Source organism: Notothenia rossii (assembly GCF_949606895.1).
Source record: "Notothenia rossii genome assembly, chromosome: 5".
In the NCBI taxonomy this organism is placed as follows: domain Eukaryota; kingdom Metazoa; phylum Chordata; class Actinopteri; order Perciformes; family Nototheniidae; genus Notothenia; species Notothenia rossii.
In genome coordinates this window covers 23,257,657-23,275,593 of record NC_136903.1, presented here as the reverse complement: position 1 = coordinate 23,275,593, position 17,937 = coordinate 23,257,657, and the positions used below count along the sequence as shown (strand labels likewise).

Sequence of the window (17,937 nt, the reverse complement as noted above, 5' to 3'; positions counted from 1 at the left end):
TAAATAGTATTTTCATTTCAATAATGTACTTTCTATACCCAGCTTGATAAACAATACTGACATCCCTGTGCTCCTCTGAGTCTGGGGGTCCGGGATGTGAGGACAGCGCGAGGACACAGACAGACAGACAGGCTGGTTCACTTCATAAAGCAAATAGCGGTCAATATTAAATACATAGGAACTAAATCGCTTAATAACCTTCATTACTTATCTGAATAACAAATATTATACCATATTTTTTTTCCAAGGAATAATCTGTGTGTATGTGTAGTAAAGCAGAGCTTTAACGTGTTGACATTTGAGGTCAGATTAATCTCTTCCCCATCTGAAGATGATGAGGACATCAACCTCTCGGCTGTCGGACCTCTCTAAGCCTGGAGGACAGGGGACTCTGGGAGCTGCTCAGTGCGTGTGCAGTCTGGCTTCCAATAAATACATTAAAATGATATTAATTCAGCGGCACTTCACAATGTTATCTCAATCTTTACGCTAGGACAAAAACATACATAGGAACTAAATCGCTTAATAACCTTCATTACTTGTTAGAGAAAGAACATAAGAAAGTTTGCGGATCCGCTGTGTGTGTGTAGAGAGAAAGAGAGAGAGAGAAAGAGGCTGAGCTGCACCGATCAGCTGATCCGGAGCACGGAGAGAGAGCTGCGGTCCGCAGGGACAATTTGCAAATGTGTTCTGCCTTTTTTGTAAGCTGAATTTATCAATAATTTGTCAATAAATATGGGCGAAATCAATGGAAATATGTACTTGTCCGATATTGTAAATAACACGTCCTGGACGATCGGACATGTGCTTTTTCGCACACTGTAACCATAATATTATTTATATATTTCCATCTGAACAAAAGAAATATCATGAAGCTTAAATGTTTTCCACAAGATTTACAATCTAATAACTAAATTGTTCAAAAGAGTCAAGTCGTGCAATTTTGACTTTTTTTTTTTTTCGTGAACATTTTGTATCTGGAATCCATGGTAACATGAATTGTAGCTACTTCACAAAGCCATCTTATTGCATGAATCTGAGGTCACTTATTTTTAACAAGTCATCAAATTACCTTTTAAAATACTTTACAGCGAAGAGGTAGAGTTTGACAAACAGTGAAAAACTAAGATGGCGGGTGTGTGTGTGTGTGTGTGTGTGTGTGTGTGTGTGTGTGTGTGTGTGTGTGTGTGTGTGTGTGTGTGTGTGTGTGTGTGTGTGTGTGTACCATTTGTTCAGTTACTCACAGCAGCTGCAGTAAAACTTTAGGATTTAAATTCAGATGAAATGTTTGTGGCTTGGTATTGCATTCCGTAAATCAAGTGTTTTCATCACCGCCTTAACACTCTCTCCGAACAGTTGGAAGAACTCCATGTCTTTACATAGATGTACAGTCATGCTTTGTGTTATGTTCTTCAATTGCTAGCTTTTTGCGTCATAATGTTAGTGCCTGTGGCTATAAAGTCTGTATTGTGGGTTTTTTTCTCCTCGTACTCAGTCCACTTACAGTAAATAAAATGAGTTTCATACTGGAAACAATAATAAAGCTAAATCCATAACATACCACAGACCTATACTGGGCCCGAGAGAAACAAATCTATAATGCTGCATACAATTGCTCTTACAGGAATAATATGGTATTGAATTGTGGGAATTGAACTAACTTAAATTGTCCTTATCATTTCTGTGTGTGTGTGTCGATATTTTACAGAGAAAACTGTCTACAATTATCTGGAAATGTGCCTTGGTAACTTTCACTCATGAATATATTATCTTAATGTTATCTGAGCTTGAAGTTATGAACGTCATCTGAAACCAACCTGGGGACAGTCAAAGCCAATTTGGAAAGACGCAAGGATAATCAGACCCGACCCAGAATGCATTTGACCCGGACAGACCCAAACAGAAAGAAACACCAAACCTAGCAGCAGCATGAAGCTCCCACAGCTATGGAGCAGTCGCTGTCCAAAAAAGGAGCAATACGTAATCTATCCTGCAAACCAACTCATTTTGAAAAATAAATAGATATTCTCCTGTGATAATGACGCAAGAGCAAGTCAACTTCAATCCATTCTATCAGTTAGTTTATGAGAAATACAAATATCTCATGAGGTAATGTCAATAACTCCAAGTTGTGTAAATAATACAGCTCCCTGAATGTATTTGAACACACTTACCAAACTGTATCCTGGTGCGAACTGCTCCAACAGGGACATTATAGATGTTCTCCAGGTAGTTCTTTATGTCACACTTGGTCATTCTGTCGCAAAGGGAAAGAAAAGAGGAACATGGGGAGAAAGGGGGGAGAACAGGGTGTTAAACAAGGCTTTCAGCATCAGAGATTACAGTCAAGCACTTGCAGGGTTACATGCAATCAGTGTCCATCATATAACATTAAGTTCACTTAATTGACACAGACAAAGAAAAATGATACAGCTTATTTCCACACTGCATTCCCATAAACTCTGCTGTTATCTTACCTACTGTAACTGACAGGACACTCATCTAAACCCATATTCAGCTGTTATACCCTGGCCCATAAAGTGGAGAGAAGAGAAATGTGAGTGTCAGTGTTCATCCAATTAGATGTCTGCATGTATTGATCGCGCCCGGTGAAACCCTACACAGGAAGCGAGCCTGGCACCAACTGATCCGGTGGGCCAGCTCAGCTGAAGATAGCCCACTTGGCAGCATTTGGAACGGAATGGTCCGACCAGAGGAAGAAAGGTTTTTAACTGCTAATCAATCTAGCCAATCGGATTAGCCTTGTAGAGAGCACTTCCCAAATGCGTCTGACAAAGTGCTTAATAGCGACGCTGTGGTCTGACATGAGTGCCTCAGATATGGCATATTCTATCAACTCATATGTTTTTCTGATAGCACCGGATAATATATATTCCCTATTTTCAGAGAAAACAACACAATACCTTGAGCTGCTGTTACAATATTAGGCAAACAATTGCATGAGAAAATCCCATCTGTGAACACAAAGACTCTTTGTAAATAAGAATGATGTAATATATGTTTCCATGCAGAGCAAACAAATGCCTTTTCCTCTATAATACGCTACATTTTGACAAAGCTAGCAGTGAAGTAGCATAGATTCCTTCAATGTGACATGCTCAATTGTGTTTATCAAGAAAGGTAAGCCTGTTTACGATACTTCAGTAACCATTTCCACATTTGGATCAATCTTTACCGAATTAGGATGGTTTGATGGGCTGACTCTTGAGTATTATGATTTTCTATCAAACACCAACTTCAGGAAGCTAACTTAGTTACACTACCTGAGTTCTCGCTCTCAGACCCAGTACTGGTCCATGAGCACTGGGATTGTTAGGGTGAAAGAGTTGCTGCATCAGTATGCAAAGAAAGATGTAAACGTTTTAAGGCCCTTTGAAGCCAATGGTCCCCCCTTTACCCAGCCGAGAGGAGAGACATTTGTTTCTCATGTGACATGCATCTTTCTGCTCCATTTCCACCCACCTCCCCCCATAACCCCAATCTCACAGTGTGTGTTCTGGAGGGCAGTGAAGTGTAGCGGCCTGACCGGGGGTACTTGAGATCAAGAGACGCAGAAAGAGAGAGTGATAGTGTTGAGAGACCGGTTTTCCTAGAAAGCAGGGGAGGGGAGCTGGAAATAAGGAAAGTGGCTCGGGGACTGCGAGGTCTCGTCCGGATCATTTAGCAGACGGACACTGATCCTGATTAATGGCGAATCTAAATCCTTCTGCCTTTACCACTCAAATGATCCAGTCACCACAAATATAGAGGGGCATAAGACATCGCACAAGCATGGTCATATCTGATACTCTGCACTAATGTTTATTTTGTCCGCTATGTTGTTTGTTTTAGTCTTAGTTTATAGTCTTAGTTTAGGTCCTGTATCTAATGTATGTATATACACACAGTATGATTATATATTTATTATTTTTGTCAAGTTTTAGTTAACCTAAGCTAATTCAGTGTTATAAAACTATTTTAGTATAGTCAATGAAAATTGCTGACATTTTAGTCATCAGATTATAATAAACATTTTACTCAATCTAGTCTAGCCAAAATATAACCTTGATTCTTCCTCCCTAGCCATGTTGTTGTTGTTGATATTGTTTACTTTAACTTGGTTTCTGCAATTCTCCTCACTGTGCTGTTTATTCTGCTGGTCGTAGTCCTGATAGAACTGCTGCATTGAAGAAAGAAATATTATATTTAGTCTCCTGTTATTTGTGATGGAAAAGGAAAAATCATTATGGTGATGTTTTTATTTTTAAACTACACTTAAATATGTCTATTTGTTGTCAAGCACTGTTGGTGCTTGTCTCGTTACAGTCTTTAAAAAAGGTTATGGCGAACTTGTATACAAATATATTTAAATGATATATCTGAGTATATATATATCTAGGTGACACAAAGATAAAACAATGAGAAAAATGAAAACCAATAACTCACATAAAATTAATGATATACATCATTATGTATCTTTATCAGTAATCAATACCAGTAGTGATCTAAATAGAAAATGTACCACAAAAAATACTAGACACTGGATTTACAGGGGTTACAGTAGAAAGCTGTTTTTCTCTGACCTGAGTCAATACATGACATTTCAGCACAACTGGAATCAAGTCTGAGAGGAAGCCTTGGGCTGAAAGCTGAGGAGAAAATGTCAAGTTAAGTGTACATAAACAAGGCTAAACTTAGACAAAGGCGTGGTGTCTTCCATGGTGATGCAGGCAGCATCTGATCATCATCCCAGTATAAACACCCATCTGACTCCACAAGCTAACCTTTCACACCTCTGTCTCGCAGGAAGAATGAAAACCTGCCTCCAGCAACTGCCAGGGCGAAAGGCATCGTTCCTCAGCAACTGGTATATATTTATACGCAAACACACATGCTACAAAGATTCCTCGCCCAAGATGATGAAAGAACTCCAAACACAAAACCTAGAAAGGCTTCAGATGACGCAGACGATGGATTAGGCTCAATTATGGTCTGTTGTTGCTGAGCAGGTTTAAAACAGGCACACTGGCACTATTGTTAGAAAACAATTAAAACAGTTATACAGTTCTGAAGTGTAGATGTGAGATGAAAGGCATTCATCTGATATCCAGTAGTGCTAACACAAACCGGTTTCTAAAGGGACGCAGACATGGATTAAAAGTAATGCCATTGTTTCACCTTGCTGTGACATGGGTCTAGAACAGAGGTGTCCAAACTACGGCCTGGGGGCCAACCTGCGGCCAAGGGTCAATTTTGTATTGGCCTGCAGCAAATTCCAAAGTATAATGGCCAATGGCTCACACATTACAAAGTGCTTCTCTTATATTGTATTTCTTAAATATTTATGTGAAAATATATTACAGTATTTATAATAAGCCCCATTTTCAAATAAATGTAGTCAAATCAAGTTGAAAACCTTTTTCTAACGATGGTAGTTGATAAAAAAAAAGAAGAAGCCAAATAACTTATTTGTATAACAAGCTGGAAGTACACCCTTCCTATTTCCCCTCATTATAAGCAATCTGAGGATTCTGTTTTATGGGATAAGCTGCCAACACTTTTTGTAACGAAATAAATGAAACCCTATGGACAGCTGCAATGTAGGCTGTTTTTTTTCTTAAAGCATATTCAATTATCAAGGAAAATTGACCTACATTTGATTGATTTTGCTCACCTCAGTGAAAAATGTTTAGACACCCCTGGTCTAGAACGCACACCTCTATCAGCTTCCCTCTAATGTAATCCTTCCTCTGCAAATGAATCCTTACTGTATGCTCCGGGATATTTCCTATTCACAGTTTGGACTAACTCACACTAAGCCCAGGAGATGGGGAGTATCAGTTCCAGTAGTTTAAGGCAACCATTTACACCTGTGCCCCGAAAGCATATGAGAAAAGTAGGTGAAAGGGCACATTTAGAAAAGTGCGGGACAGGACAGAGGCAGCTTTGACAGTCTTTGACAATGAGGATAGTTAATGTATTCTAAAAGCTCAGAGACTACTGCTTGCCCCTTGTCTATTAATGTGTTGGTGCTAAAAGAACATCTGCCAGGTGAAAGGGTGGTGCCTCTTTTGTACATAAAGGATACCCTATACAGCTACCCACTCTCAATTATCTTTAACCACAAATAATACACAATATTGACTGAAGACTCACTGTGCAACCCTATGTTTGACAAGGAGATTAAACAATTCTTGAGTTTATCGAAAAATAGCGTCTTTTCAAGGAATAAACTGTTTCTGCAGAGAGAAATATAATGATAAACTATACTATAAACTTGCATATAAAATATGTCCCTCTATTGTACATGTATTTCAGCTATGTGTCCAAAGATGTACTCAGGCAAAGTATAAAGTAGAGGGCACAGCTTTCAAAAGGATGGATGAGTTAATGGAGAAATCAAGGCGTCTACATCTTATAATATATATATATATATATATATATATATATATATATATATATATATATATATATAAATATATATATATATATAAATATATATATATATATATATAAATATATATATATATATATATATATATAAATATATATATATATATGCAGACGACTCAGCAATATATTTGGCAGCCTCTCAAAGTCATTGGTCATGCTTTACAAAGGGAACAACATTGGGTGTTGGAATTGATTGTGAACAACAAAATAATAAAAAATAACAGTTGTAACTGGAAGTGTATATTGACAGTGTCATCAATGTTGCTACTGAGACTTAAAATGTACAAATCTAAATTGTGAATTAATGTTGACCTTAAGAGGTTGAAACATATTTTTTAAAGTATAGGGTCCATCAATCTGACCTTTTTAAGAAAGTGTAAAAACGTAATGCTTAAAGTGGACCTATCATGCTATATTTGAATAATATAGTATAGGACCATACCTATATAAGGCATATTTATACTTTTTATTTTTCAAAATACCAAACAGATCATGCATTTTAGCCATTCCTCATTTCGCTCAATTTAACACTGTCTTTGCATGGGCTGATTCTGTGAGAACAGCACCATCTACAGGCTTGGCATATGTACTACAGCGTCTCCAGCGCTTTCGAACAGCAATGTCCGTGGCTGTCTCCTCCTGATTGGTGGAGTTGGCCCAATAGCCGTAGCGCCACTTCTGTGACGTCATAGAAGTGTTAAAATCTGGATCAGTCTGTATCAGATCCGTTGCAGCCCCTTTTTAAGAGATTTGGGTATGGAGGAAAATAGAGAGGGTTGTGTTTTCTGACACTTGGTGAGTTCCCTGGAACACCGGGGACATATATTCATGTATAAAAGACGTACAAAAGTGCATTTTGCATGATAGGTCACCTTTAAGTACTCAACTATGGCTTTTTAAAATAACAAAAATTGCAAAAGGTATGTTCCGCTTAAAAGACATTTCCAGAGGCACCAGCAATGTTGAATTCGATAACGCAATCAAATGTGTTCGTACTAACACATAGCACTCTTGCTGTACTCATATTGCTGTCACCTTCAGGGTTGACCCATAATAACCCATAATAAAAAAATTGAAAGACATACCAAAAGATATTTTATCACGATAACAACCAACAGTTTGTTAAGCGGTGGAAGCGTGCGTAACTGAATAACTGTTATATGAAATGTCAATATGGTAGATCATTTTCATCGTTAGGGTGGATTAGTGGTCATCACGGTGCGTCATGTTTTAAATATGGTGCGTGTAAGTCAGTGTGAGACAAAACTCACAAACTGGCATCGTTGGTCTCCGTGCTGCCTGTTTGTGGAGTCCTGGTATGTTTGTTGAAACATTATTCATTAGAAAGCAATGTGTCTGTACATAGTACATGCAAACCACTGCAGATGTAACTCATTTCATCAAAAGGAAGAAATGCATGTCAAGTAATGATAAAACATCAATGCTCCAAACATGTTCTCACTCTCTCCTCCCTGCCTTCTTCTTCTTCTTCAAAAATAAATAAATAAAAATAATATGGTGCGTGTAGTCTACTGTATAAACAGAATGCCATGCCACAGTCCTTATAAATTATTTGATACAACAACATTTGATCCAAAGAATGGGGGTGTTGCTGTTGTCATGTCCTTGTTGTTGCATGAACAATACTTTGCATAGGAATGACTCATCATGCTTTTTTGTGGCTCTCATGAATCCTCATTGGAAAGGTTGCTTGTTTTAGCAACTTGACATGGCAAACCACTGGAAAACTTTAAATGTGGTTCCCCGTTTGATAGAAACTGGGCTGTATCTACATTTGGTCTTTTATGGGGCCTTTTTGGTTGGCAGATAAGCATGATGAATGAATGCAACAGGCACTTACTGCAGTTTGGAGGAACCTCAAGCCCTTAACATATAACTTAACTATTTGGCCTGTTTATTTTGTATGTAAGTATCCTTTTGTTGTGCTGAAGTAACATTATTAAAAAAATTATGACTTTCAAAACTCTGTTAAAAAGGGATAGTTTTGAAGTGTGGTCGAATGAGGTAGTTATTAGGCTGGCTAGGTAGGCGGTATTAAAAAGGCATTTTTGGCATACACCAATACAATGTTATCCCACTGCCTCCACTGATGTTTTTTATTTTTTATTTTATAAAGCCCTTTAAGTTTATTTTTTCGCATTTCAGGGTCCACGCTAATAAATAAAAAAATGAATGTAATGTGTAATCAATACAGTCAGACAGAGGAACTTTTATATTAGCTATGTCGTTATGGAGAGTTCACAAACAGGGTTCTGTATCAAGGCGAATACCATAAGCAATATGAGAATATTTTAAATGCAAAGCAATGTTAATAGGAAACTAGATAAAAGTGTCGAGGCAATCTCAGCCAGTACAAGGAATGGATGATTTAATGGTATAAGATAAAGATCCAACGTCATGATGAAAACATGCAAAACAAGAAGAATTCATTAGCAATGAGGCGCAGCATACGTTAGGGTTAGCAGTCACTGTCAGAAAGAAATGACTTGACAACTTTAATCTGTGGCCTCAAAGCAGAATTACCCTTTTGATTTACGCTTTTCTTTTTTTAACAGCTGAAGGATCAGTGACATGCTGATGTTTTGTGATCAAACAAGCATCTCAGAAATGATTTAATGTGTAACACTTATCAACACATCGTTCAGTAAGGTCAAGTCTGAGGTACAACAAGTTGTCCACACACACACCTAGACACACATACTTGCACACATCAAAGTACATTGTGTCAGAGCGGCTTAGTGGTGAGAATGAAACAGGAGAGTTGTTTTCTGCGCAGATGAAAGGCAAAAGAAAGCCGCTCCTCATTGTCAGCCTACCCCATTGTCAGGTTTGGGTCGAGATATGCACACTCACTACTTTAACCCTCCCATCTACAGAGACAATAGATGCACAGAAGTTGCTCAACACTAAGTATCAAGATCATAATAGCAGACTTTGTTTAAGGAGAAAGCCATTGAGGAACCTGAGATTTAGGGAGAGGAGACAGCTGAGAAGTTGAGAGTATGAGAGCAGCGTGTGAAGGATTATATTTATTGTTTGTGTTTTTGTCTGACAATAGAACAGAAATAGATCAAAGAACAGGTCACCAGGACTCAGTAAACTCCTCACAGAGAGACGGGTCAACAGTTAGTTACACTCCACTACCAGCTGACTAAATGTCCTCCTATGACATAAACTGAGGTTAATTAGCCTGAAGAATACGCTAAGTTCCAACTTGTTTATGAAGTGGAACGGGCGAACAGAATCAGTGATTGTCATTGCACTCATAACATTGTTGGATCCAACAGGTGCTGAGTGGAAGGACAATGTGAGCTGCTGTGTGCTCATGCCTGATTACAGTGAGAAACCGCAGCATGGTCTGGTTTCATAGTTATTAGACAGCATAGCAGCATGAAATGTGACTGAGTAGTAGACCGAACACAAAGTTCAGCTTTCTTCTCTTTGTGGGTGTATGTGTTTGTGTTTGTGAGTATGAGTGCTTGTGCGTGTGTAGTGTGGGTATGTGTCAGTGCTGGCCTCTATCCATGCCAGGTGAGGCACAAGAGGTGTGTGTGTATGGGTGTAAACCCAGAAATTTGATGATGTTCCTTCTAGAGCGGGGAGGAAATACTAACATAGCACAAAGGGTTTGAGAACAATCAAAAAGACAAACAAACATGTCCCTCCAGCAGGTAAAAAGAGAATTATGAGAGAGCACGGTCCAGGTGTCTCAAACAAAAAGTGCCAAAGAGGGATTGGTTTTGGACTCGGTGCAAAGGGTTTAAGAAAAGCACAATAAACAGCAGAGCCCAGGGTGGGTCAGAGAGAGACATGTGCAGATGATAGCAAGTGCATATGAGTGGAAACAAGCAAGAAAACGACATAGATAAAATAAAGGCCACAATGTGTTATTGCCCTGAGAACGTCAACATTACCACTTCTTATTAACAGCTGCTCAGCACTACAACATATCCAGGCCAACACCCCCTACCCTCGAGAGTCATAACTACAGCAGCTCTTAATGTAATGATTGCTCAAACCCATCAATAAGCCAGAAGTGGGATTGATTTATGGTTTTTGTCACTGTCTCTTTGTGTGTCGATTTACTACATTTTGAGTATGAAAAAGTAAAAAAATAACAGTGCTCCGAGCCCACACTGAGGCCCCAGCAGCATATCAATCAGCCGCGCACCTCTCCCAGGCATCAAAGACTGCAAGGAAAAAACCCTTACACACCCTTATAAACACACAGGCACCCTGCACTTACCCACTTTTGTGCATATATACACAAAGACACACACCATTTTTACAAACGGACTAACCCATACTGACAAGCGCGCACACAGACACACACACAATTACATAATCACCATAGGAGTTTGGCAGAGAAGAGGCAAGAATCAGAGTGGGAGGCCAGGCACCTGGATGAAGAGATTATGGTCTAAACCCCACCAGAGACACATAGATGATCTGCCTCAAACTTCAATTTTTCTCCCCAGTGTGGGCTCTGGCCTTCTCAGCGCCTGAGGAGCGCTGCTAACCTCAGTGACCTTGGCTCGCAGAGGTACTCAGAATCAGATCATCACTACTAAGTGCTGAGTAGTGTGGACCTCCTGCTGCATTATATGACAAAATACCTCTTGTCTAAACCAGTTCATTTTGTTAAAGATAACTATGTGACAATGAGACCTCATTAAACCGATTGTAGTAATATATATATGCGCTACTATATAAATATGTGATCAGCCAATCACGTGGCAATTCAATGCATTTAAGGAATGTAGAAAGGCTTAAGATGATTTACTGAAGTTCAAGCTAAGCGTCAGAATTGGAAAGAAAGGTGATTTGAGCGGCTTTAAACGTGGTTTGAGAATGGTTGTTGGTGCCAGAGAGGCGGGTTTGAGTATTTCAGAGAATACTTTTCTACAGGAATTTTAACGCACATAATGTCTATCATTTAAAGAGAAAATACCCATTGACTGGACAATAACGGTACGTCCACACGGCAGCGTCGCGTGTTTCAACGGAGACGCTTCGCATTCACTTTGAATGGGGTGACGTCACGCTCTGCCGAACTGCATTGTGGTTCCGTTGCGTCGCTTTGTCTCCGTTGCTTGCTTCGAAAGTTGAGAAAAGTTCAACTTTTCAAGCTTCGACGGAAGCGCCAGCCAATCAAATCATATGCCAGTACAAGCTCTAGCCAATCAAACCGCGTGCTTGTGTGTCCAGGGCGGGAGATTAATGTGATTGGTTGTTGGTTGCACGCCAGACACGCCCACCGGCAAGCTTCAACGCGACGCTGCCGAGTGGCTTTTTTTATGCTAGAGGTCAGAGGAGAATGCATGATTGTTTAGTAAAGGAGCATTCATGTGCAACACTAGAAACAGTAAAGTAGTATAACAAATAATAAAACCCATTGGACATGAACTTGGAGAATGATCAAGAACATATTACTATTATTCTGTGTTTAGATATTAATATTGGCTCCTTTTTGTTCCACATAACGCTGTCTACAACATGGACCTGTGTAGCAGAACATTAAAGCACTTTTGACCTTGCCTGCCGCCCAACGTCAGCCTTTTGCAAGTCATCCTTGAAACTGAGTTCATAAAAGACAGCCATAAAGTGGTGGTAGCTGTCGATACTGTTAAAGACTGGGCAACAGACTTCTGTTCTTGGGGCTGTTACGCCACCTGGTGGTGATGGTTACCAACTCAATAACACTGCATATTACTGGTCCAGCTGGTTTCAGTGAGTGCCAGTAAAAACAAATGATTGCAGCCTAAAACGTGAAACATATGTCCATTATATAGTAGTTCTGAATTCCGTTTAAATAATAGTATATTATATTACAAAATAACCTAAAATATTTGCAATGCCAAATAAAACAGCTGATTTGTATTTTCATAATATTGCAATTTATGCAGGGCGTAAGCTTGTTATATTTATATTTGCAAGAAGCACTGTAAATGTTGCTTTAAGAGTTGTTATAGTCATTATATCCTCAAGGTCCAGGATCCCTGTGGTAATTATCATCCAGTCTTCAGAAAAACACATGGTGCTGAATCCATACCAGGTCTACAAAGCTGTTCTGAAGCTGAACGGCCTGTACTTGAGGAAAAAGGCAGCTAAGAAGACAAAAACATAAGCCTTTTAGCATTAGGATTGATGTTAAATTTACAAATTCACCTTAAAAGCAACCCATACGTTTCAAACTATCAGAAGCTATTATTGTGAGCAGTAGCTGTTTCAGAGGAATATATGTTCTTTGTAATGTATTGTACAGCTCTATTGAGACTGGAGAAAGAAAATACAAATAGAATTGTCCATAAAAAAGAGAGAGGTTATTAGATAGTGGTGATTTGCAAGTTCTATGGTAACGTATGACAAACTTTTAAGTAAAGTAGACTAAATTCCGAGTGATGACATGTTTTCCTGTCTTCCTCTTAACATGTACATCAATACACAAATGCTTACTTATTTCCATATCCTTGCAGTACTAGTAGTAATCGTAGAAGTAAGAGTTTAGAATATTAAAATGTGCAATACACAACTGTGAAATTTGCTGTGTGGCATAGGTACAAAAAAGTGGCAAGTTTGCACACAATACATATTTTATTTTTTTCCTTTTAAATAAAATGGTACAAATTACTACTGTTTGTACACAATACACATTCAGTTTTCTCTGTAATAATAAATAAACATCGATAGTTTCAAAAGTTGGCAGCAGTGTCAACTTTTACTTTGGAAACTAAATATGGCTAAAATACAAACAACCATTAAATTATTCACAGACACACATAAGCCACATTTATGAAGATAACAATCATTGTTTTAGTGTTTTCCTTTTCAGAGCGTAACTACACACTATGAACATTTGTAATGGTAGAATACTGATCATTTGTACTTCCTTTTATGCAGCTCTTTGGAATGAAAGGAAAGATCTGGAAGCAAATACTTACTCCATTGGTGTGCGAAATTGGACCGTGTCAGGCGGCTGCTCTTTTCCGGGTCTCACCAGAGTCAGGAACCAGTTGGGTCTAAAGATCCTTAGCTGAGGGTTTCCCAGCTGGTACAGAGGGTATCTGAGAACAGAGCCAGATTCTTATCATCCACAGTATCATTGCCAGACATCCTGTAGTATTTCCTACAATCACACTAACAACTGGGTAATCATCAAATTACATCGTGTGGTGCAATTTTTGTTTCATTAGCTGTAACCAATTATTGTCAAAAAGGTGATAAAAGCAAAAGTTTCAAAAGAGAGAGGCGTAATGAAAAACCACAGGATGTGATCACTGTTTGTGGTTTGCCATCCAAATCACACAAACCACACGCTTTTCCTTTATGGGATGTAGGTAATGACTTATGGAGATATTTGGCTTTTAAGATGCTAAATGACTTAGTATGTTCACCAGCTGCACGTGTAAAGGTTTAGCAGTTTTCACTTGGATCAGCTGGAACCTTTTAACATCTTTTTATGCACGAATAGTTTATATCGTAGATGCATAAACTGGCCTGCTTTAGATTGTTTTGTTATAGCCATGGGAGAGATGTCGGGCCCTTCCGTGCTAAGAGAGGAATACATAAGCCTGGTGAGTTCCTTCACTTTCTAGAAACCATTGCAAGGTCCTGGGTGTCATGGTAACCCACATAGTAACAGTACTCCGGCTGTAGCTGCATGTAAGCGGAAGTTTGTTTTTAGCATAGCTTGCTAATACTCGATACGTTCTTATGGCATAACATCATTTTCGATTCACACTAAGCACACACACACAAAACAAATTGAAGCGCACTCCACATGTGTAAAATGAGAAACCAATGGGCGAAAAGCTGCATTAAGACATAAGGCTGGAAGGGCAGCTGAAAGAAGGCTGACATGCTAATGTTAGCTGGGTCTGCTATTATACCAAACTAAGATTCAAACACAGATGTAATCTCTACTTTGGACGTATTTATGCCTATAAATACGAATAGCAAACTTGAAACTTACAGTAGCCGTGTCACTGGCATCACTGGAACCGTTTTATCAAGCAAGCTGTCAGGTAGTTGTTTTGTAGTCTTTTCAAGGTTGTCAAATGCTACACGTGCATGTTTCTACTTCCGGGTACACTCAATCAGCGCATGCGCACTGGATGTAATCCATGCCCTTGCAGAAAACTTCACCCTTGCACATTTAAGAGACTGATTGAAGGTCCACTGGAAGTAGCCTAACTTAGACCTGTTCTGGCTGAAGTTATGTCAATGGACTTCAAAAAAAGAGATCTTAATATATTGAGAAGATACTTTGTGAGTGGTCCTATATTATGTTGGAGCAAGTAAGTCTTAAAAATCTGAGAACACTGAACTACAAAGACAATATATGGGAGTCTACTATTGAGCAATAACACTCACAATGACGGGAAATATGGGACATGAAAAACCAGGAGTTGAGGTTTTGTTTTTTTGATTACATAATGAGATAGGCTACCTTTAAATATCTGCTACCAATTGGTATCAAACTGAAAATTGAATTAAAAGTCATAACACTCAATAATGACAAGTCTGAGTCCTAATGCCAATCAGACAAATTTGCTTAATTTGAGACAAACCTAATAATTCATAATTATCATGTAAGAATTGAAAATAAATCAGTAAAATATAAATAATATTAATAAATATTAAAAGGAGTGCTTTGTTATAATCACCTGTTAAACGTGTTTCTCAAATGGTATTGTCCTATTTGGACCAACAGCTTTAATCTCTTCCTTGGATAACACTACAGTAAATATAATATTTGTAGGGCTGTCTTTCTATTGTGGCAATGTAACTGCTTGACAAGTATTCAGGGCACATATAATGAGACAGCAGCAGAGGGAGACCTTGTCCCATCTCTCATTCAGACCCTTTGCCCTGGCGTCCGACCTCACAGCCTACGATGTGCTTGCAACAGGGATAAGAGACTGAAGGACCCCTCAGTGAAACTCGACCCCCTGGCTCAGACCTCAGACCTGGCAGGAAATGGACCACACAGACAGCCCACACTATGCCAGGGAGGGGAGTTTCCATCCATATGGTGCCATGGAGTGTGTGTGGACAGTATAAGGCAGTAAGGCATTTGATTACTATGCAGTTGTTGTAATGTTTACTAGTTCGCCCATGTATTTATCACACTTTCAGTGTCCTGTCATACCCTCAGTTGTCTAATTGAATGTTTTGCTATGAAGAAAAACAACTGATCCATGCAAGCATTTCATTGGTTGTTTACTTGTGTGTTGCTCTGGAACTAGTTCACAGGAAAGCTGATATGAGAATGTACTTTCAGAACTACTGTAATGTAATGCAAACAACTGGTGCATTCAAACTTTAGATTGTTTATTAATAAGATAAATAGTTAATTTATATTGAATTCTATTAACTTTCAATCAATGTATCATCATATATGAAGAGTGTATAGTAGAGTACAGACCGCAATGTTGGTAACAACTGTTCCAGTAATACAGTGTTATCATTTATGCATGGCGTTAGAACAGAGATTGATTGCTTTTTCAAATTCCCGGATCAGTCCCAGACAACTTTTGCCTTCCTTTCATAAACCATTTATTTGCTACAATGTTGGATTATGAACTGGAAAAAAGAACGACTTCTTCAACACGCCAGCCCAAATCTCACTGTTAAGCAATAGATATCTGGATTTTCTTTTTATCACTGATCAATGTCAATAATATGAAACAAAAAGGACATAATTAAAACTAATACATGACAATAAATGAAGAGAGACTAAGGAACTAACAAGCAACAAGCCTTAATGTATTTTTAAGCTGAGTTGTTGGGCTGTTGGGATGAGATACAGTGTTATGCATTGCCCCTGTGTTGTAGATTGGCTCTACTATTTTTAATGGCTTCATTTATCCAGCTGATAATCATTTTCTTTTTCTTACATTTTCATTTATTCAACTCAGGTTCTAAGGGGAGTGGAGGGGTCCGCAACATGAACCGATACAACCTTAAGCCAAAAGTCCACTCTCACACAGTTATCCACCTGTGCCATTTATAGATGTGATTCAAGCCTGTTTAAATCTACACTATCTAAGTATGTTTTATTGCTTTTTAAATGACTGAGGCAAAAGCCTGTGAGGAGTCTGCTGCCCTCATTACTTTTTCAATTTAATCCTTACGAATTGTCTTTTTTTACTTATAGTTCAGTCTGGCATATGTTATATTCCACTTAACTCCCTGCCTTTACAGTTAAATTACTGTAGTGTTTGTGACATGCAGTCATACAAAAGCAAACACATAATACACAGCTCCTCACAAGCATATGTTAATACATGCACATACATTTCTTACACCCATGCTCAGTTGGACATGTACAATTTAGAGAGAGAGAGAGAGAGAGAGAGAGAGAGAGAGAGAGAGAGAGAGAGAGAGAGAGAGAGAGAGAGAGAGAGAGAGAGAGAGAGAGAGAGAGAGAGAGAGAGAGAGAGAGAGAGGGGGGTTTGGAATGAAAGTTCAGGTCTGGGGCAGTGGAAAGTGGCTGTTTTTGTCACATTAAAAAAAGGGTGAAAGTAAGGAAGGAGGAGGGAGTGCTCTACAGCAGAGGTGGATAGAGGGAAACAGTGCAGTCTACAGCGGTATTGTCCCGCCAAGAGCGGACGTTGGGGCCACATGGAAACTTTCCCCTCCGATTCTCAGGCAGAAGAAGTTGTCGGTATTGAATATCCTAGAGAAGAAAAAAGGGAAAACGTAAATTGAAGATCCAGACGTGAAGATGGAAAAGTTTGTCAGTTCAACGAGTAGTTTTGGATGTAATGGGACTATTTGAGTGTTTCCCTGTAAAGCCACTTCCTAGACCATACAGATGCTTTAAATCATTTCCCTAATTAGTTAGTTAAAATATTTGATAATGAGTTTTCATATAATACAAAACACATAATCCAATTACTGTAACAATAGCAGCACTAGCACCATATAGGGGCGTGGATGAAGAACAGGTAGAACTTGATCAAAGACACTAAGAGCAAACATTGAGAGTCCACATTTGAATCAGTGGTGGCTTGTTAATGTCTGCGGTCATATGCAAGGCTTATACAGTAGGATTAGGCTGCAGCATGTTATGTGTGTTATGTACCACAGTCAGGGATAAGGCAACTGTGTCAGGGGAGCCAATTATCATTTTTGGCAAGAGTTGTTTTTAAAACCATTCTCATCCTCCGTTGACAATCTGTAGCAGATGTTAGCAGATGTTAGCAGATGTTTCAAAGATACAAGAATCACAAAGCCTCAGTGGCTTGTTATCTATAAGGGTTTACTGAACAAGTCAGTCTATCCATTCCTACATTTTTAGATACACTTATGGTACAGTATGGCTCTAGGAAGGATTTGTCCGCTTTGGTTCGGACTAAAACAAATCTCAACAACGATTTGATGGATTGAGATGGTGTATGGACATGCCCAGTGCCTAGAGGATGAATCCTATGAATATGATGATGCCGTTTTCTTTTT

At 38.8% G+C, this 17,937-nt stretch overlaps 1 protein-coding gene across 1 annotated transcript in view; it reads right to left on the bottom strand.

The window, feature by feature from the left end:
* Window positions 1-14,597, bottom strand: part of mrpl23 (mitochondrial ribosomal protein L23) — a 36,232-nt gene extending 21,635 nt beyond the window's left edge. The window contains exons 1-3 of the mRNA XM_079681131.1: window positions 14,447-14,597; window positions 13,416-13,538; window positions 2,175-2,257 (exon numbers count right to left, since the gene is read on the bottom strand). Coding sequence (XP_079537257.1) covers window positions 2,175-2,257; window positions 13,416-13,538; window positions 14,447-14,466 — 226 coding nt within the window. The 5' untranslated portion in view covers window positions 14,467-14,597. The remainder of the gene's footprint in view (window positions 1-2,174; window positions 2,258-13,415; window positions 13,539-14,446) is intronic.
* Between the last annotated feature and the right edge of the window lie 3,340 nt (window positions 14,598-17,937).